General features: G+C 43.1%; 1 protein-coding gene across 4 annotated transcripts in view; it reads left to right on the top strand.

Moving 5' to 3' along the window:
• Positions 1-8,588: 8,588 nt before the first annotated feature.
• CD244 (CD244 molecule) overlaps positions 8,589-22,777 on the top strand; it is a 33,067-nt gene continuing 18,878 nt past the window's right edge. For 2 of the 4 annotated variants that reach the window (XR_011536910.1, XR_011536911.1), the window contains exon 1: positions 8,820-9,080. Coding sequence is in view for 1 of the 4 variants with exons in the window: in XM_008544157.2 (XP_008542379.1) it covers positions 9,020-9,080 (61 nt within the window). In the remaining 3 variants the exon portion in view is untranslated. Of the gene's footprint in view, positions 9,081-22,777 lie in introns of all 4 variants that reach the window. The other 2 variants (XM_008544157.2, XR_548711.2) reach the window with 2 other exon arrangements.

Consider the following 22,777-nt stretch of genomic DNA (forward strand, 5'->3'; position numbering starts at 1 on the left):
GACACTTATAAACCACTATACAACCCTACAGCTAGGATGTTATTAATAACCTACACCTACCCATGAACTCCCTGACATCACTCCACCCTTGCTTTCTTCCTCAGAAGCAGCCATTGTCTGAATCTGTGTTTATCGTCTGTTGTTTGTTTAAATTACTTTTTAACAATCACACACACATGCTCGCATGTCACACTTATGCCTAAATGGTACATTAATTTCTCTGTTTTCAGACTATATAAAGATACTATCATATTAAATGTTGTCTTTTGGGACATGCTTTTTCCTATGATATTATGTAACTGCAATTCTTCTATGCTGTTGCACATCCATTCATCCATTTTCATTGCTATGGATATTCCATTATGTGACTACACCACCGTTTATGTTTCTTACTATCTCATTTGTTATTGAGCATTTGTTTTGTTTCCAGGATTTTTTTTTTTCCCAATTAAGGACCATGCTGCTAGGAATATTGTTATAAGTGTCTCCAGGTACGCATGTGCTGAAGTTTTCTTGAGTATATGACTAGAATTCAAACTGATGGATCATTAGAGTTTATGAATATTCAACTTTAAAAGATATCATTTTTTCCAAAAATAAATTGTACCAATTTACATCCCCAAAGCAATATATAACCATTCCAATCACTACATATCCACTTTAAAACTTAGTGTTATCAGACTTTATTTTTCCAAATTAAATGCTCTTAATTCGCATTTCTCCATTCTTAGTGAGACTGAATATCTCTTCATGTGTTTACTGGCTATATGTGGAGGGTTTTGTGTGAAATGCTTGATCATATATTTTGTGAAATTTTTTATTAGATGTTTATCTTTTTCTTCTTATCAATTGATTCATCAGTAAAATTTCTTTATATATTATCATCAATTAATATGTTCTCTCAGTGTGCATCTTTTATTTTTGCTGTATTGATGGTATCTTTTGAGGAACAAAAGTTCTCAATGTTAAAGAATTTTCAACCTTTTCTTTTAAGATTAGCATAGTCTCAGGAAATAAGAAAGGTGTTATAATGTGCATTAGGTACTGATATTTCCTGTGCTCAGGACCTTTTGCTGGAAATAGCTGAGCTTTACTCTGAAAAACTCTGATTTTTAGATCAGTCCAGTCCACATTCCTCAGGATTTTCATGACTCGGAGAGACAAAATTGGGTAAAACTGTTGGTAATGGACATGCCAAATACATGGAACAAAGCTTGAAATCTTCTTGGGACCATAAGAAAGTTGAGAAAAAAAGTGAAAGGATGACAATCTCTCTTGCTCACATTATCGTGAAATTTCAAGGAAGTGAATAACTGTGGGATCCTACAGCAAATTCCCTAAAGAATGGGAAAAATGACTCATCTACCAAGCCTATGCTTCCATGATCTCTTGCATGATTTCTCTGCACTGCTTCTTCTGGGAGGAACTGAGCAGGCTTCACTTTTCATGAGGCAAATACACAACTAAGGCTTGGAAAGCCACTAATGGTTGCAATAATAGAAAAACAGGAAACTCCACAGTCTTTCATTAAGCACCACATATTGCTCATATTATTTCTAAAAGTTCTAAAGTATCTAAAAGTTCAGCCTGATGGAATTCCAACTTTTTTTTTCTTCCCTCAAGTGGGGTGAAAGGTTTTATGGAATTAAGTGCTCAAGAGACTACTTTTGAAAGATACATGTACTTTGTGTCACTATATACATGTACACAAAAAAGTATGTAAGATATATGACAGGTGCTACCATGCTCAAAAGAAATGTGTTTGCAGAATTGGCAACTGGACTGCAGCCAGGAAAAAAAAGCAGATTTTTAAAGATGTGACAAACTAAGAGCAGAAAGAAGAACAAGGCAGGAAGAACCAACGCATTGAGAAAAGATAGGGGAGCTGGATGTGAAAGATAAAATGGTACCTTTGAGACTTGAGGAAGGGAATGGGAGTAAAATTTCCAGAAGCTAAGACCCAAAAGTTGGCTTTTGATGTAAGCTGAGAATTATTAATAGAATTAAAACACAAGGCAACCAAAGTCTTTGCTAAGGACTTATAAATCTGAAATGATGCTTTGAAAGCATCAGTTAGAATGAGGCTGATGCACTTTTAGACATTTAACGGTGCATCTGACTGCTGTTGCCTGTGCTGGATTGTGCTGGCTGGGATGGAAGACAGGAAAGAAGTATAGGGCAGAGAGCGGAGCAAGCGGAGGTCAAAGCGTGAGATCCCCAAGGCTCTATGCTCACAAGAAGAGAGTACACAGATGTGCTAAGGAATCACCAGAGGCAACTAGAACAGGATCCACCAGAAAGACTCATAGAACGTTATATGGAAGTCGTGAAGGGAGGTGGGACAGGGCAAGAAAAAGGGGAACTCTTTGGGGCACGGGAAATCCAATCTAGGCTCTTCATCTCTTGTGGTCCAGTGAGAGGGTGTGTGGACGTGTGCAACCTGTGTGGTAGATGTTACCACACACAGAATCAGGGAAACTGTCAGCACTGATATGGATTACACATGACAGACACCCAACAATAGGAAATAGAAAAAAATCCTGCAGAATGAAGTTTTGCCTTGTCAAAACAATTTCCTTTGTGGTTAGTTGAGAATGTTCATGTCATTAAAATGACAAGTTGATTTTAAGTTTCTGATCACAATACTAAACTTTCATCGCTTGCACTTGTTCTTAGAAGTGCCAATGTAGCACAACTTAAAAAATTAAAGGGAACATTGGCTTGTACAAATTACCTTATCATTAAAGCCTAAAATTTGATCTTCTATATTTATAAGATCTATAAATTCTATATTTCTATATTTATAATTCACAAAATAGATGTAATTCACAAACTAGGTGGCAGGGCACCTAGAAGTCATTATGTTTCCTTTTTTCTTTTTCCCAAAGCACTTTGATATATTGTTAAATCAGATATAAAAATCTCAGTATATAATTTGACACTAAATCAGATTCTGACTTACACTATGTATAAGATACTGCTGTATAAGACAAATTTATATTTATTTCACTTGTATAAGGCAATTAATTGATGCATTTCTCCTGCAATTTGGAAAACTCCTTCATTGGTTTCTCACGCAGAAGCAGCTTGTTCCGGCACAGGGAAGCAGAGATTGATCCCTGTTTCCTACCCCACATCACTGGTGTCAGAGAGATGGCTCTGCTTCTCTGCACCGATGGAGCTGTTTCTCCACGCTGAGACTGGAGGAGCAGAATCCTTGTTACGCGGAAATTCTGAGAGGAGCCCTGATGTGGATTGTACTCTTTGGTTCCTGATTCTTGACTCAGATGTGGGTCCATGAGGTTATTTGGTGTCCCGTGTATTGTTTTAAGAGGCTCCAGCTTCCTTATGGGAATATCACATTCCTCCTATTTAACCTGAACCTGAAAGTCATCACAGCCAATAAATAAACAATAACTGGCTGATTCTCTTCTGGCAAGTGAAAGTTCAAGGGGGAGAAATATACATAGAAGGGGAAGCAGTTTTTTTGCCTTTCAGAGAAAGAGAGACAGGAAAAGACCTAGAATAATGGCTTTGCTTGTTAAAAGCCCAGTCACGGATTCATTCCAACAGGAACACAGGCCATATTCAGATGGGTGGGAAATAAAGGCAATGTATTCTCTTTGGTGTCTGCTGATTTCTTTTTCCCATACAGTTTCAAATGAGAATCTTTTCTTTTTTCCTGAAATCCCAAAGCAGAATTTCCCATCTCATTGGTTGCTTATCAGCCATCCTTGAAAACCCTTTCCAATCCCCCTTTTATAGCCAATCTCCTTGCCATTCTCCAGGATGAGCCTGCACCCAGGAAAGGATGCTCACAGATTGCTCAGACATTTGCTGATAAAAGATAGAAGTTTTGCATCACTCATTGGTTATGGAACTTCAGGAGATGATGCATATCCACCACCTCCTAGACCTGGAGTCCCTAAGTTTTCACTGGGAGTTACACTGCTGTGTCTCCTTGATGCCAATTGCATAGTTTCATTTTGCATCTTGGCCTGGCATCTCTTCTAATTTGTGGAGCTGGGTCCTCAGGAAGCAAGTCTGGAACTCCATCCAGCTTGGCTGTCATCACCGGCTCTGGGATTCACACTTGCATTTCATCAACAGGCCCCAAGGAGTTTTCTATACTTCTGGTGGACATTCTCAGCAAGGCTGAGAGACATGGCTTCTAGCAGTGGGCATCATTACTCCTGTTTATCAATACTGTAGGTCCATTGCATTTAGGAAGCCCTTCCAGAAGCCTGCAAGATGGCAAACTTCTCTAGGCTTCCCACTCCTATATTTTTCTTCCCTTCACCGGCCTCTCTCAGTAGGAATGTATAAAAGTCATTCTTATTTTCAAGTAGTTTTCTTGATGTGGTTACTTGTTTGCATTCTTAATAGTTCAGGCTTTGAACTCAGTCCAGGGTTCACATCCCAGCTCTGCCTGAAACTTGGTTTTCTCATCTGAAAAATGGGGACACCAATGGTACTTATCTTTCAAGGTGGTTGTGAGCAATGAGATAATTCATGGGCGTGTCTGGTACATAATGAGGACTCAATTTTTTGTCACCCATTATTCTTACCCTTTCTTCTTGAGGTCCTTGTAAACACTGGATCTTTCTCTAAGCTTTAGAGGTCCCTTGTTCCATGGCCCCATATCCAGTACCAACTCAGGCTCCATACTCCCTAGAGTCGTGAACCTTTCTCCTGCCTCCTTTCCTTCCCCACCACCTTTTAGCGTGACTCGTTCTCCCTGGTTTCCCCTCCAGCAGGCTCAAACATTTATCTTGTTCTGCAACCCTCAAACTTTCATCCTCTTCCTCGGCCTCATTATCACCAACCACTCAGCCCCACAACTAGTGACTACAATGCTAACTTTGGAGATTGAGACCACACCATGACTTACATCCTTCAGAGTTCTAAGATTAACAGCTGTGAGGACAACCACGTGGGGAATGTGGGGCTCCAAAATCTGATAGGCTGAAGCAAAAATCAATGTTCTGAGCTGGATTTGCGTATTTCACTTTTTCTAAAGAAGCAGAAAGGGCAGACTGCTTAGTGAGATGATACTTGAACTCAGAACACTGGGCAATGCTGTGTCAAAGGATAAGGATTTTTTTAAATTTAATCGAATTTTAAAATTAAAACTTATTAAAAAAACAAAAATGGATTATTATTTCTAAAAACTGTTGCAGCAATTCACTTGAATAACATATTTGGATTACAAAGTTTTGTTTTCTTAAAACCAGTCCATAAATAGATTAATCACAATGATTGTTTGGTCATTGAGTGTGATGGTTAATTTTATATGTCAACTTGACTGGGCTGCAGGACACCTGGATATTTGGTTCAACATTATTCTGAGTGTTTCTGTGAGAGTATTTTTGGATGAGATTAACATTTAAGTCAGTAGACTGAGTAAAGCAGATTGTCCTTCCCAAGGTGGAAGGGGCTTATCCAACCAGTTCAAGGCCTGAACAGAATAAAAAGGTTTACCCTCCCTGGAGTAATAGAGAATTCTCCTGCCTGATGGCTGAGACATTGACTCTGCAGATTTTGGATTTGCCAGCCTCCATAATTTCTTGAGCCAATTGTTTATAATAAGTTTCTTTATCTCTATCTCCGTCTTCATCTGTCTTTCTATGTTTATGTATCTCTTATTGATTTTGTTTCTCTGGAAAGCTCTGACTGATGGATTGATCTTAAGTTACGTAGTTGAAAACCCGGGAACTTCAAGATCTGATATTTTAAATCATCACACACATAATACAGTCATTGTAAAAAGTTCTGAATAGAAGTGTATGTGGAATAAAAAGTAAAAGTCACTCTCTCACTCACCCCTCCTCAAAATTCCTTATCTAAAGGTTACCATCGTGAACAATTTTTTCCCAGGCATGTTTCTCTGCATTTATAACCATTCCGAGAACATAAATACACACACACTTAGCTCTGTCCACCTAAATACAACTATATTATGTACATTGTTTTGTAAATGTCTTAGAACTATTTTCATATAATATGTATACATTTATCTTACTGTTTTTAAAGACGTCTTGATACACTGTAATGTAAAAAGAATACACCATATTTTTAAAATTGTCTTCTACTGATTAACATTTAGGTTATTTCTGATTTTTTACTTGACCGTGCTGTAAGGAAGAAACTTGCTTCTCTTTGGGCATTTTTGAAAGTATTTTTGGTGCATTAGTGAGAGTATTTCTGTTGGATTATTTCAAAGAGGAGGTATTAGTAGGTCAAAGGGCATATGTATTTAACATGTTAATGATTACTGTTAAAAAGCCTTCCAGTGAATTATCAAAGCTAAAGGTAGTCTTAGGAACCCCAAACTTACAATAAATCTCAAAAGTGGGTGGTTTGGGGGATTTGTGAACTTTGCAGCTGAGATAACTAGAATGACCTTGACTCAGTGAAACATGGTGAAAATATGATTTGGGGAAAGGAAGGATGAGAGAGTGGGGGTTGATGAATCTTTAATTCCTAGATGGCCACTGATCTTTAAGAGTACCAGACTTAGAAAGCCCTGGGGAATGTGCATTGGGAAATAGGGCCACAGGAGTCTCTGAGTTTATGTGGACTTTGTAGGGTCTTGGGTCTTTATGTTAAAGTGGCTGAATTGCACGAAGGGCTTTTTGTACAAGGATCCTGCAGGACAAGATATAAACTCTAGGAAGGCAGGGACCATGGTGACTTAGCTTATGAGTATATCTCAGGGAGAATGGAAATGCTTTCTCTCAGGAATTCATTGATTCCTTCAGAGCTCAATAATCTATAACTAACTACGAAGAACCAGGCACTGGGCCAGGCTCTGGAAACACTAAGCTAAGGAGATCACAGATCTCATGTTGAAGAGCTCAAGGTCAGCAAGGCAGGGTGTAGAACAAACAGCAGTTATTCTGCAGTAGATTATGTTAAGGACCACAAGACACAAAGTGGTATCTTGGCTCCCAGTTCAGTTTCTAGGGGATGGTGGGTCATCCATATGACTAGCAGGAAGAAGATAGAGCTGGTTTTGGGGTCAAGATCAGATTCCTAATTCATATGGTTCATTAGTTGCTTTGAACGGTTGGACCTTGTCCTCCATCTTTCACAGAAGGAAATTTATGCTACCTTGTTGCATCACATCTTGAGTACCATTTCTCAAGGTCACGGGCATGGCCAGAGCAACTCTAAGGAAACTCCCCAGAATTGAGGGCTGCCTCTTGGGAGGAGACAAAGAAGAGAGGAGTTGATAACCATTAGGTCAACTGGAAGAAGCTATGTAGGGCTACGTTTGAAAAACCAAATAGAAACCTTTCCTATGTCTAGAGTCTTTTCCATGCATAATCTCAGGTACAGTTTTTAATTTGATCCTGAAAACTACCTTGTGAAGAAGGGGAGTATTGTTGACCCCACAGGCTTGGAAAGTAACTTGGCCAGGATCCCACAGGTCGTGAGTCACTGAACTGGGACTCAAGTCTATATCTTTGACTCCTAATCCAGTGCTGTGTCTGGAACATCACTGCTGCTGATACCGAACCTGAAGTGAGTTCGCTCACCCATTGTGCAGCAAGCCAATCGCAGACACTGGGTGTGGTGGAAGAAAGTAGGAAGTTTATTTTTGCACAGCGCTGAGCAAGGAGAGAGGGCAGCTAACGCTGAAATCCCAAACTCCCCAAAAAGCTAAAAAGAAGGGTTTTTATTTGGGGTTTTAGATAGGGGAGGGGGGCATACGGCCTTGCTGGTCAGCAGCTTTCCCACCAGCCCGTATCTCTTTGCGGGGAGGAGACAATCCAGGTGCTTGTCCTTGACGGTGTCTGTCTCCATGGAGGATAGTGGATTCTGGAGCCAGGAAACCAGAGGGCAAGCAGGGAATGAGTGTCTTGGTTTTAACCCCATATATGCTGGGTTTAATGTGGGGAAACTGACATCAGGGTCGGTATCACTGCCTTCATTGGCTGCCGAGGCTCTCTGTCTGCCTCCCCTCAGCCCATCTTCAGACAAGGTGACTGGAAATGGATCAAAAGATGGATAAAGAGAAGAAGGGCTGACCTGAAGGGAACTGAAATTATTTGCTAAGGGGAAAGGAGAAGAAAGAAGAAGGCACAGAGCCCTGGGATATGGCCTCAAAGCAAGTGCATTCCGTAGAAGGCGGGATGCCACTGCCTCCACCCCTCCATGGGGGTGTGAGGAGAGTCTAAAGCCACCTGGCCTTTCTGGAGGGTGGAGCTGAAGTGTAGATGTGAGAAGACAGCAAAAATGGGTCTACATTCTGTCTAGGTGAGAGAAGGCAAGAAAAGGAATAGAGAACTACCAAGGGAAAGTAGAAAAACAGGAAGGGAGGGAATATAGAAGTACAATTAGGAAACTAGAGCAAAAACCAATTCTTAAGAAACAATCTTAATTTGCATGTGCTCAAACTTTAATACTGACTTGCAGAGAATCCCCAGGTCTGTTAGGCTTGTCTAGCGTCCCCCATCCTTGGGCCTCCTCCTATGTCTCCCAGCCACTCCTCTCCTTCAACATTTCACCCAGTTATCGAGGGTTCCACTTCTCACACCACACCCTTCTCACCCTCTCTCCCCTCCAGCTTCACACTGTCGGTTGGACTGAGACAATCTAAGATAATGGCTGTTTGGTCCTCACGTAGTTTTCTTCATATTCCCAGTAGGATGGAGAAAATAGGAACATTTCTTAGGCATCTGTCTTTTGAATGAAGCAACGGGCTGGGGCTGAGTGAAGGACAAGATTTTGAAGCTGGTTTTGTGAGTCACTGTGAACTCGGAGCACCCGCCCACTTGAGGCAAACCCTGCAAATTCAGTTTGTGGGAACTGTCAGACCAAGTCCAGGGACTGGGGCTTCCTCAGCAGCCTTGTTAGCTCTCAGCCGATGAGAACAGACTCAAGTTGAGGAAATTGTGGCCAGACAGACAGTTCTGCTCCCTGTCACCCTCCTGCTGACTGGCAACTGCTGAGCCTGTGCACGGCAGAGCATCTGGTGGGATACGAGCCAGCCTGGCCCCTCTGTCCTTTGGGGATGTTGGGACAAGCTCTTGCCCTCATACTTCTCCTGCTCCCCAAGAGGTACCAGGGCCAAGGTAAGGAGGCCCAGCCTGTCATGGGGTGGGGACTGGCATGGACTAGTGGCGGTGGCCCTCAGGGAGATCAGAGCCCAGATCCTCTAGATTGTACTGCTTATGTGGTCATCCGGGACTGGGACTCTGAGCAGCTCCTGACAGGCTAAGTCAGACAGGACAGGCTGGTGGTGGGTTGGGAGGTCCTTGAGCAGAGCACCGGGCCACACCACCAGTAATCCAGGAAGCCTTGGGCAAGGAGATGCCTTTCCACTGGCTTCAGTTTAACTTTCTGTATAGTGGGCAGAAACTGTCTTCCCCTTGACTATGAGAAGGACAAAGGAAACACCCTCTAATTTGGTGCGATTACCAGCAGAGAGGAGAAGTGGCCTCTGGGCTTGTGTTTCACAAGGAAGTTGGGTGGTTCTGGAGCTCAGAGACGGACAGATTGCTCCCTGTCAGGGAGAAAAGTGGAGCACAGAGGAAGGGAGGGCAGGCCAACAATCAGGACAGAGGCTTTGCCTTCGTGGCCTGGTCCCTTGTCGCTCAGCTCCTCCAGCAGCCCAGAGGCCATGGGTACCTGAGAATTATTAGGGTAATATTGGCTAGGGGCAGGGCGTGGGGAAGCAGGGAGAAGGAGACAATATTAGGAAGCTCCACAGCAAACTGGAAGCTGTCAGCTGGGTGCCGAGCCATCTCATGTTTACTTGGGGGGAACTCAGTGGAGGGCTGCTCCCCCTCTTTCTCCAACCTTGGAGTCTAAGGTGCTTTGAGATTTAGAGCCTGCATTTTAGGTCAGCGGTTCTTCAAGGGGCATCGTGGGTGGGGGTTGAGTAAGAGGAGGGTGCACAGGTATGACGGGAGGAAACTGAGGCACAAGGTGTTTGTCCAGTGGCTGTGAGAAGCCCAATATGGAATAAACTCCCCTCCCTGGGTACTCAGTTCAATTCCTGAGCCCCCAAGCACTCTTGTGTCCTTGAAGAAGACAGTCTAGGCTAGGGGGTCTTGACATTTGCGATGAATACAGGCAGGGGAGGGCGGAGCATGACTGGGAACAGGGAGCAGACAGGTCTGGAGCCATGTGCGTGGGCTGGTGGGACCCAATGACCCAGGATCCTAGGCAAGAGAGCTAGGTCGGAACCTGATCTAAGTAGCCTCGAAAGCACATCAGAAAGCTGAGGTAGGACTGACAGGATTTTGTGCCTGGCTTTGGGGATGAGAGTGACAGAAGGTTGAGGCTAACTCTGAGTTTGTGAGCCTGTGTAACAGGGGGACGATGCTGCCTCTGTCCCCATGCCCCGGGCTTCAGCACTCTCTCTGGGCATGGCTATGCCAGACCACTGCAGGGCGAAGCGGCTGAGTGATCCTGTGGGCATAGGGAGGGTGGACTTCGCTCTTAGGGAGCTTTTCTGTCTTCTTGCTGTGTCCTGTGTCTGTGGGCCTGGCCTGGTGTAAGCTGATGGAAACAGCTCTGTTTATCAGTCTTAATGTTCAAGCTTTTTAGTTTGAAATAATTTCAGAGTTCCAGAGGAGTTGCAAGAATAATAAAAAGATCCTTATATTTCCTTCAACTAGATTTGCTAGTTGTTAACATTTCCTCACAGAGAATTTATTTCCCTTTCTCTCCATATACATGTGTGTGTATGTAAATATATAATAATGATTATTTTTGCTGAATGATTTGAGAGTAATTTGCAGACATCATGCCCTTTACTCTCAAATATTTTAGCACATATCTTCTAAGAAAGGAAATTCCCATATCATAACACATATCAGTGCAATTATCAAATTGAGTAAATTTAACATTGATACAATCAAATACACTGTCCGTACTCAGATATTACCAATTCTCCCAATAATACGCTTCATGGCACTTTTTTCTCGATCCAGAATCCAACCAGGATCGTGTACCTTCAGTCATTATGCCTGAGCTTCGCAAAAGTCTTCCAAATGCTTCTCCCTTCGTGCGGAGTAAAAGCCTCCATTTGACAGTGGCCCTCATGATCCAGCTGCCCTGGCCACCTCCTCTTCCTCTGGCTACTGCCTTTCAGCCACACTGACCGCTGGTCCTCGAGCACCTCCACTCCAGGGCTCGCACTCAGTTTTCTCCACCTGGAATGCTGCTCCTGCCCCACCCTCACCTCACCGCTCGCCGCAGAGCTTCTGCCCTCAACCCCTCCACATTCTGCTCGCATACCACCTGCTCAGCGATGACTTCCCCACTAAGAATGTCAACCCCGCCGTCCTGCAACTCCACTCCTTTTTCTTTGCAGCGCTGGTGTCCGTGTCACATATTGTACTGTTGACTTGTTTTATGTTCTGTCTCCCAGGCTTCTCTTTACGTCACAAGAATGTAAGGTCCTGGAGGCCAGGGCTTGTGTCTGTTGTTTGTGCTGTATCTCCAGCATCTAGAACAGCATCTGGCACAAGTAGACCCTCAAAAAGTATTTATTGAATGAGTGAATACTTTAAATCATCCTGGAATAAAGTGAGAGTTTATCCGGCTACTAGAGAGTTTCACTGGGAACAGCTGTTCTAGATTTTAAACCAGGAACTACTTTGGGGGCCTTGAGGAAGTTAACTAACCTCTTGTTTCTCAGTTTTTCACCCATGAAATGAAGTCAACAGTGGTGCCTGCTTCATAGGGATGTGTGAGGATTAGATGAGATATAGGATATAAAGTGCCTAGAAAGATGTTGAGTGACAACAAGTATCTCAAAATGGACACTCATATTATTCAGCTCTTTGGAGCTGGGGCATATATTTCACTTAATTTTATAATCAGAGTCAAAAAGAGCCTATTTGGTAACATTATTGACTTTAATTAATCAAAGAGAATGCAAGTTAGAGAATCCTGAGATAAGGTGGTAAAGTTTTTTTGTTTTGTTTTGTTTATAAATTTGTGTTTTGGGGGTTTTTTTTGACTGGGAAAGTTTCGCTCTGAGCTAACATCTGTCACCGGTCTTCCTGTTTTTGTTGTTTTGTTTCGTTGTGTTGTCTCCCCAAAGCCCCAGTACATGGTTGGATATTCTCATTGTAAATCCTTCTAGTTCTTCTTTGAGAGCTGCCGCCACAGCATGGCACCTGACAGATGAGTAGTGTGGTTCCGCACCCTGGAACTGAGCCCAGGCCACCATAGCGGAGCATGCCAAACTTAACCACTGGGCCATCAGGCCTGCCCCAAGATGATAAAGTTTTAATGTGTGACCTTTTCTGAGGGTTTCTCATTGTCATAACCAGGATCTTAGGGAGACTTCAACATTTTTAACTTAAAGGAACATGTATTCAAGACATTTAATCATATTATTACCTCCTGTTGTAAAATATTCTAATTGTTTTCACAATAACATCTCCCTCTTTCTTCCCCTTCCTCCCTTGAACATGTTTTGAGGCACCAGGCCAGGTATCGAGGATTCAGGAGTGAGTAGGTACACGGCCCCTTGGCTCATGGAGTCAAATCTGTCACATGAGTCAATATTAATTACAGCTGTGATTGGCACATGACGAAGTGCCCAACACATTAGGTGCTCAAAATATGATAGCTGAGTGAATAAATGGATTATTTTCAGGCATCTTAGAGGCAGATTAGAATGATTTTGGGGTCAGATGTGTTGGGGAGCAGGGACCTTCAAATCACTGTCCACAGGAGTGGGCCTGGGCCCGAAAGTTCATATTGGACCCTAAATTCAGGTTTTGGCTGTGCATTCTGAGGAAACTCCAAAGGACACATTGGAGGCTGTGAACGCCCAGGGGCTGCAGGGCCCGGGGTGAGATGTGCTAGGCAAAAGAAAGAACAGGAGCAGCATCTCACAGATTAGCCCTAAGCATCGCCACCGTTCATGTAGATTGGGCTGAAATTTTCACTTCTCAGGGAGGAGTCTCTGATTGCAGCTGCTCTGGCTGGGGTCCAGGCGAATTCTAAGAAGGCTCGAGTCATTTTTGCTCATTTCTTCCTCATTGCACCTCCCCTCAAAGTGTGACTGGTGAAGTAGCTGGGCACAGGAAGAGACTGGGACTCAGAGAACTCAGGGCTACTGCACCATCCAGGAGGGACCCAGTTCTATAAAAATCATTCTAGGGATAGCCGGCCCACAAACAAACCTTTTTTATTAAAGTGTGGGGTGTGTACAGAAAGGTGCACAAAATTAGAAATGTACATCTTGCTGTCCCAATGAGTTATTGTTAAATGAACACATCCTTGTATCTACCCCCATGTTCTCTCCCATCCATGACCTCGTCTCTTCTCTACAAATACAACCACTATTCTGATTTCTAATAGTTTTGCCTGTATATAAATTGAATCATACGGTATGTATTCTTGTGTTTTGCTCCTTTTGCTCAACATCTGATGAGATTTATCTATGTTATTACTTGTAGCTGATCATTTTCATGGCTGTATAGTATTTCATTGTATGACTTTATAATAGTTTATTCATCCAGTCTACTATTGATGAACCTTTGGGTCATTTCTAGGGTTTTTTTCCTTTCTGTTCTAATAATGCTTCTCTGAGCATTTTGTACATGCTTTTGTTCATATGTGACTCTTGCATACATCCCTAGGGGGAAGATCATCCCCATGCTGCCAAGCTTTTTTCCCAAGTGATTGAACCAACAGTGCATGAGCATTCCCTGTTGCTTCCAGGCCATGGCTTTTTGTTCTGAGGGCCTGCGAATGGGAGATGAAAGCATAGGAGTGTGGAGCCTGTAAGGTGAAGGTCAAAACCAAAGGAACCACAACGCTGTGGCTTTCCTGGTATTCCACACGAAAGTCCCACATCAGAGTCACTTCTGGAAGTTAACTGAGATGCATTCTGGAATTTAACTAATTAATTAATTAGCTAAGTAGCTTCATTAAGCCCTTACTATGCCCCCAAGAACTATACAAGATTTTGTGGGGAAACAAAGATGAAAGAGACCTTGATTCTATCCTTAAGACTCTTTCAGATAGTTCGAGGAAAATAGGCACGTACAATGACAATAACTACAAGGGAAGACAGAAAATGCCAAGCACCGCTGATAGGCAGGCTACACTTAGGGTACAAAGGGCACTGAGAAGATGGAGGTGCCTTTTAGGTGGGGAAACTGGGGAAGCGGCCTTGAAGGATAAATAAAAGTGCAAGAGATAGGGATAAAGTTGAGGAGAATCTAAGCAGAGGAATAGCCTAAACAGAAGTAGAGAAAACACAGGGTTTGAAGGGACTCATAAAAGGCAAATGCACTTGCTGTCTTGGAGGAAGACAGTATTATGATGAGATGATTCAGGTCAGTGGTACAAGGGGTGGGACAGGGGCCAAGTATGTCTGATGGAGGTGAGGGGGTTGCATAAGGTCAATAGGAAGTCGCCAAGGATGAGGCTAGGTTGAGAGGACGAGAGAAGGTGAGGCGCGACGTGAGCCCTGGAGGCCACTTTGTCTGCTTTAGGATTCCGCCTTGACTCGGGCTGGCCTTGCTCCAGCACTTGAGAGATCTCACCAACCAGGCTCTATTCACTCAGGCACCAGGAGGAACCACTTCTGTTACCTTCCCCCCAAGCCTGATGGCATAACCCTGAGCTGAGAAAACCTCAACATCCTTTTGTTGGCTGGTGGGAGTTATACCGCTCTGAGACTCTCCCCTGCCCCCTCCCCCAGCTCAGGCCTCACCCCTCCTCCCAGCAGCAGGTTCAGGTCAGAGGAGGCTGAGTTCATCACCTGTCCTCTGCTCTCCCTCTGCAGAGCTACTGTTTCACCTCTTTGTTCTTAACCACCGGAAGAGGGGCCCTGAAGCTGCTAAGCAGTAGCAACAGCCCTGGGCCCACCTCTGACCACCGGAATCTGCTGTGGGCTCTCCCCTCTGAATAATCCAGCACTCATTGTTGGGGCCTCCTCTATCTCTCACTAAGTATGTGAGAACTTGTGTTGAAGTTAGCTGTTCATACTGGCATTTCTTGTCTCTCCATTGGGCATGTACCCCGCTCTGGACAGGGACTGCAGTCTTTTTGTATCAGTTACAATACCCAGTCCATAGTAACTTGAGCCCTTGCCTTTCCACCATATCCACCTCACAACCTCACCCCAGCCCCCAGCCCCATCCAGCCCTGCCTCACTCTGACAATCTTCCTCATTCCACACTGGGCTGTCGAAGGTGCAGAAAAAGATTCAACAACAAAGAGCAATGACAGGTTCAGAGCCTGCAGTCTCAGCTGGGCCTCAATGTCTTGGGAATCCTTGTTTCTGATCCACAGCTTCCCCCATTCCCAAAGAGGTGATTCCAAAACTTCATCATCTCTTCAAGGGTCTGTTCCACTGTCACAGCCTCTCTCAGCCTACACCGTCCTTCTCCAAGAAAAGGGAGACACCAGTTAGGGATTCTGCCAGTCCCACTAACAATTCCCCGATGCTGGAGACACCAGTGAGGGATTCCCTAACGTCAACCTGCTCCACTTACTCCCAGGGGCAACACGTTCCCCTCTGCTTTGTGCTAAGATGCTCTCCTCCTTTACTTAGCCAGTCCTTCCCCGTGTGCTCTGGACATTACTGCTTCATCCAGGAGGTCATCCAGGACCCACTCGGTCCATGTTAACGTCTCTGATCTTTCTTCAACTGCTCCTTTTCTGCTGGCTTTCTGCTCTTAGTTCAATTTCCTCCTGTGTAAAAGACTTTAGTGGAAAACCATCTGGTTTTTCCCTCCTGTCTTTCTTTCCTGCATGTCTCCTTTGTTAGTCATACAGAGCACTTCACTTCTGTCATCTCTGGTCCCCCATTGTGAGGGTTTTTCTCACATCAAGCAATTCTCTGCAACACCAGCTGGGTGTCCTACAATTCAACTCAATTCTGATACTATCTACCTGGAGAGAGCATCAGATCCCACAGGTTAAGTGTTCAGTCCCACAAGACTGCTCCCTTTTCCACGTTAGATGCGAGTTGCAAGTCCAGGTTATCACCTGTGCCTCCAACTGACTGGCTATAGATCAGAGGTTCCAATGACCTTCTCCTCAGGTTTGATTAGTTTGCTAGAGCAGCTCACAGAACTCAGGGGAACACTTACTGATGTTTATCAGTTTATTAAAGGATATGATAAAGGATACAGAAGCACAGCAAGATGAAGAGATACATAGGGTGAGGTTTGGGAGGGTCCTGAGTGCAGGCGCTTCTGATCCTGTGGAGTTGGGGTGTGTCACTCTCCTGCTTTGGATGTGTTCATCCACCTGGAAGCTCCCCGAAACCTGTGCTATTGGGATTTTTATCAAGCTTTCTCAAAGAGGCATGATCAATTATTAACTCCATTTCCAGCCCTGTCTCCCCTTTCTGGAGAGTGGGACGCGGTGCTGAAAATTCTAAGCTTCTAGCCATCGCTTAGTTTTTCTGGTGACCAACCCCCAATCCAGGAGCCATCCAGCAACCCGCTCAGAGTCGCCTCATTAGAACAAAAGATGCTCCTAGTGCTCTTAACACTTAGGAATTTACAAGGGTTTTAGGAGCCTTGTGTCAGGGACGGAGTCAAAGACCAAATAATTGAACAAGAGGTACTCTTATCACTTAGGAAATTCGAAGTGTTTTAGAAGCTCTGCTCCAGGAACCAGGGGCAGAGACCAATATACGTATTTTCTATTATCTCACAAAAACCAAAACAACAAACCAAAGTAACACCTGGTGTTCTTCTTGTAGCTTCTTTCCTAGCTCCTTTTTTTTTAGAGACTAACCTTTCTTAAGTGTATAAACTAATACAATATTACATAAAAATAAAAGAAAATATAATGGTATAATTTTGAAAATGACCAAAAAGGCAGTATAGCCTCAGGACTATACTTGATTCCTTAAGTATTTAACAGTCTAGTCAATAACTTAATCATTTTCCTGTATAATTCATATTCAACTTTGTGATAGCAAAGGGGAACGAGAAAGAGTTCTGTGTTTTGATCTGGTGGTGGTTATATAGGAATTTACTTTATAATCATTCATTAATCTATAATGCATTTATATTTTGGGCACCTTTTAATATTTGTGCTACTTCTCACAATTTTATAAAAGATAAAAATAAAATAAAACTACCAAAAACTCCTAAAAATTAAATTTATGTTCTATCATCTCGCTCTCCAAACCTGCTGGAGAGAGCTTTATTACCATCCTTACCTGACTCTAAGCCAGAAATGTGGCTATCCTTACCTGGGCTGCCGCTCTGCCTGTAATGCCCTCCTTGATACTCCTTTCTCCATCCACCAGGCAGGCCAGGGGACCACCTGGCAGCTCCTAGGTCACTTCCTCTGGGAAAAACTCCGAGTGCCCCAGGGCAGAGTGGGGCACGCTTTCCTGGTGCTTACATCACACCTTGGGCATACCACCATAGCACGTTTCACATTGCATCTGAGTTAGCTGTTTTTGGTCCATCTTTCTCTAAGCACAGTAAGACAGGGATTGTAACTTTTCTTTTATGTCTTTGTCCAGTTCCCTTAAAAACCTCGTTCTTTAAAATAAGAGTGAGGTTGATGCGGGGTGGGTGAGCCGAGGAGTCGAAAGAAAGATTTCTTGGACTCTCGAGGTCTGGCAATAGTGCTCTTTTATTTAGAGAATAGTGTGGAATAGCATGGAGACGGGACCCATGGGCAGGCAGAGCTGCTGCGTGGGGACAGGACCCACGGGCAGGAGGAGCTGCTGCTGTCGCCACTGCTGCTGCTGCTGCTGCTGGCATGGGGACAGGACCCATGGGCAGTCACAGCTACTGCTGCCACCGCTGCTGCTGCAAACATAGGTGGAGAGTAAGGCTAAATTTAAGGCATAGGTATGTGAGTTACCTCTTTACAAGACAAAGGAAAGAATATATAAAAAGAGTTGTTAAAATGGTACCAGTGCCTGTAGGGTCTGGTTATTGGGTGGCCTTATAACTTTTAGATAAGAATCAAACCAGAATAAGTACATGGCAGAAGCCACCGCTTAAATATTATCTTCAGCTAAAGACAAAGGAAGATGTTGGGGGGGGGGGTCAGTTACAGGAGGTTGCCAGACAGTAAACAACTTAAGTCCTTGTCTTCCCCATTAAGAGTTTCCAGAGATAAGGCCATCCTGCCTTCCTCCTGGTACAGAGAGGGAGACACCCCACACAGATGGAGACTTCCTTCACAAATGCAAATATCTCTCATCAAAGGGCAAGCACATTCCACTCCTCACAGCCCCCTTCTCATCTGCAGTTTTAAAAGTAACCAGCCTAAAATCCTCATCAGGGACAGCATGAGCAACAACCACTCCTAACAGAGGCCCACTTTGAGAAACCAGGACAGCTTTCTGGTGTGTACTGGCAGAACTTCAGCCCCGCCTTTGAGCCAGTAAGGTGCACCCATGTGTGCACCAACTATCTTGGCTCTTCACAGCTCCCAACTATTATCCTCACATGCTTCTATTTTGGTCTTGTTCTTCTCTTGTTATGATTTGGCTTCCAAATTTTATTTTAAATCTGCCCTGCCCTATACACTTTGGTTTTGTGGCAAGCATCTCTTACTGGATCCCTTAGACTTGGCTTGTCTTATTGCTCTTGGTGTTGTCTCCTGTGAAATCCTCAAGATTCACCTGTAGTCTCGGCCCACTGGTGCCTTAGGGGTGGAGATTTGGATTCTCATCACTTGGCCTAGTGCCTGGCTAGTAAAACATACATGCTTTGATGCAGCTCTCTATCGGGCCTCAGCCTTGACCCTTCACATGACTGACCCTGCTATTGCCCGTTAACCAATCCAGGAGTTCCATATCTTCACCCGTTAGCACTTGCTTGTTATGTATGAGGGGCACTTCCATCTTTCTGTGTACCATTCTATTCAAAACTCTCCCCCACTGCACTTGCCTGGGCTAATCTCTTTAAAGTAATCTAGTTGCTGTATCTTCTCCCTTTTCCATAGTCTATGGAGGTGATGTCCTGTTTCTAGGAAATGAAGACTTATGACTTGTATCTATTTCTTTGCAAATGCTACCATGAAAACCATCCTTCTTAGTCCTTCCATCTCTAATATTCTGCATAAGCATGCACCTTCTGCTTGATTCCCTGTCCCCAGAGGGCCTTTGAAATTGCTGTTCCCTCTACCTGGAATGTTTTGTCTGTAGCTCTTCCCCTGGCTGGACCCTTTATATTTTTCATTTCTCAGCTCAAGCGTCGTCTCCTCCAAGAGATCTTCCCTGGCCGTGAATCTGTAGAAGTCCCCACACTCCATCACATCACCTTCTTAAATGTTTTTCATGGCACTTATGCCTGCCTGAAAGAATTTTGTTTAATTTTTCACTTATTTATGATGTGTACCCCAGCTGGAATGCAAGTTTCATGAGAGTAGGGACCCTGTCTTTCTTCCTCACCCCCATATCCCAAAGTCTAGAGCAGTGGTTCTCAACTGGGGGCAATTTTGCACCCCACGCTTCCATCCCTAGGCCCATTTGGCAGTGTCTGAAAATGACTTTGCTTGTCATGAGTGGGGACAAGGGTGCTGGCATCTAATGGATAGAGGCCAGGAATGCTGCTAAACATCCTTACCATGCGCAGGACAGCTCCCACTTTCCCCTCAACAAGGAATTAATAGGCTCCAAATTTCAAGTGTCAAGGTTAAGAAATTCTGCCTTAATGCAATGAGTATTCATTAAACACAGAGAATATTCAGTAAATATTTGTTGAATAAGGAGTCAATGGTCTTCTCATTGCCTCAGAGGGTCTCATTCATTCTTAAAGATGTACCTGGAATCTAGGTTTAGGATATTTTCTTTCTCAGTCTGTAAATTTGCCTAATCTACTTTCTAGTCTATTTTACCTTTCTAAGTTTTCAGATCCAATGATTTCTGGTTGTCATTTGAGCAATTTAGAATCAGGAAGACTTTTCTGATATTTAGCCAAGAGATGGGGTGATATTGTGATTTATTTTAAGAAACATATATTTAGTTTTCAACCCTGCTTCTGGCACAGAACTTCTAAAACCCCGGGCATTTCCTAAGTGGTGAGAGCAATAAAGGGGTCTTTTGTTATGTTAACGAGGCGACAGAAGGAAACCACCTAGGTAACCTAAGGCTGGGGATTGGTTGCCAGGGACTCAATCTGGTGATTAAAGAGTTAGAATTTCAGTCTCACCCCACCCCATACTCTCCTGTCCCCCACTTCCGGGGAGAAGAGAGGGGCTGGATGTTGAATCAGTCACCGATGGCCAATGATTTAATCATTCATGCCTATGTAATGAAGCCTCCATAAAAACCCAAAAGACTGGATTGGGAGAGCTTCCAGGTTGGTGAACACGTGGAGATTTGGGGAGAGTGGAGAGCTTGGAGAGGACATGGAAGCTCCATGCTCTTTCCTCATACCTTGCCCCATGCATCTCTTCCGTCTTGTCGCACCTGAGTTATATTCTTTTATAATAAATCAGTAATCTAGTAAGTAGAACGTTTCTCTAAATTCTGTGAGCTGCTCCAGCTAATTAATTGAACCCAAGGAGGGGATCATTGGAACCTCTAATCTATAGCCAGTGGGTCAGAAGTCCAGGTTATCACCTGGAGTCTGTAGTGGGGGGCAGAGGGCACTCTTGTAGGACTGAGTCCTTAACCTGTGGGATCTGATGCTATCTCCAGGTAGATAGTGTCAGAATTGAGTTGAATTATAGGACACCCAGCTGGTCTTGGAGAATTGCTTCGTGGGGTGGGACATCCCTTCCCAAGTGTTAGATTTGGGTGACAGAACCATTTTAGTTGCGTTTAGCTAAGAGATAAGTGAGGAAATCTTCTATATGTCCACTCTGGCTGTGGTAACGCTTCCGCGGTGACAACATTACATTTTGCTCTTATCAAAGTACATCTTACTTAGTTCAGTGGTCAGAAGAACTCTATGAAGTAATTATTTCTCCTCTTTTATTTTTGATACTTTTTATTATGTGCCCAAAATTTAAGTAAAAAGCTTGTTGAACTTTTATATATGTAGGTACATGTAACCACCACCCACATCGAGATGTAAAACATTTCTAGACCCCAATAGGCTCCTCTGTGCCCCCTCCAAGTTGATAATCCCCTCAAAGGTAGCCAATATTCTAACCTTTCTCACCATAGATTAGTTTTCCTTGATTTGGAAATTCATGTTAATAGAATGATTCACTGTATGCTTTTTTATGTCTGGCTTCTTTGCTAATCACCTTGCTGGTGAGGTTCATCCACATTTTTGCCTGTAGAAGTAGTTTATTATTTTTCATTGCTGTGTAATTCTCCATTATATGAATATAAAATAATTTATGTCTTTATCTAATGATGATAGATATTTGGGATGTTTTCCATTTTGAATTATTATGAATAAAAGAATGATAAACATTCTTGTATGTTTTTGTGGACATAAGCACTGGATTTTCTTGAGTATGTACAAATTCCCTTGGGTCATAGGGCATATGTAAGTTTAGTTTTAAAAGATATTGTCAAATAATTTTCCAAAGTGGTTGTGCCAGTTTACCCTCCCACTAGCAATGAATGAGGGTCTTAGTTGCTTCCCATCCCTGCCAACACTGAAATTTTTCAATCCTTTAAATGTTAGCTATTTTGATGGGGATATAGTGGAATCTCTTTGTTTCCTGATAACTAATGACATTGGGCACTTGTTGCATGCTCATTGGCTGTTTGGGTATTCTTTTTTGTAAACTGTCTGCTCAAGTCTGTTGTCATTTTGTCATGCTATTGTTATTGGGTTGCCAGTCTATTTCTTATTGATTTGTAGGAATTCTTTATATATTCTGGATATGAGTCCTTTGTCAAATATATATATTGTAAACATTTTCTCCCAGTCTGTGGCTGCTTTTTCATTCTCTTAATGTTATCTTTGCCAAACAGAAGTTCTAAGTTTTAATGAAGTCCAATTTATCAGTCTTCTTTTGTGGTTAGTGATTTTTTTTGTCATGTTAAAGAAATGTTTATCTACCTCAAGATGTAGAAGATAATCTCCTATGCTTTATAGTTTTAGATTTTGTATTTAAACTTATGATCTATTTTGAATTAATTTTTATATATGATATGAGAGAGATGTTAAGGTTTATTTTTTTCTTATGAATATCCAATTGACCCAACACCATTTGTTGAAAAGACTATATAAATGTGGGTATATTTCTAGACTCTTATATCCTGTTGACTATTTTTTCTATCCTTGAGATAATAGCATACTATCTTAATTTCTCAAGTTTTATAATAAGTCTTCATGGTGGATAGTGAAAATCTTTTAGCTTTGTTCTTCTTCAAGATTGCCTTGGCTGGGGCCAGCCCTGTGGCCCAGTGGTTAAGTTTGGGCACTCCACTTCAGTGGCCCATGGTTCACCAGTTCAGATCCTGGATGCAGACCTAGCACTGCTCATCAGGCTGTGCTGTGGTGGCATCCCACATAGAAGAATTAGAATGACCTGCAACTAGCATATACGACTATGTACTGGGACTTTGGGGTGAAAAACAAAGAGGAAGATTGGCAATAGATGTTTTCTCAGGGCCAATCTTCCTCACCAAGATTGCCTTGGCTATTGTAGGTCCTTTATATTTCCATATAAATTTTAGAATGTTTTTATAGAAAATCAATTTCTGTAAAAATAACCTGGTAGGATTTTTATTGGAATTCTATTGAGTCTATAGGCTAACTTAAGAAGAATTGAGGGGCCTGCCCTGTGGCCGAGTGGTTAAGTTCACGCACTCTGCTGTGGCTGCCCAGGGTTTCACCTGTTGGGATCCTGGGCATGGACATGGCACTGCTTGTCAGGGCACGTTGAGGTGGAG

This window comes from Equus przewalskii, unplaced genomic scaffold (assembly GCF_037783145.1).
Source record: "Equus przewalskii isolate Varuska unplaced genomic scaffold, EquPr2 ChrUn-6, whole genome shotgun sequence".
Classification (NCBI taxonomy): domain Eukaryota; kingdom Metazoa; phylum Chordata; class Mammalia; order Perissodactyla; family Equidae; genus Equus; species Equus przewalskii.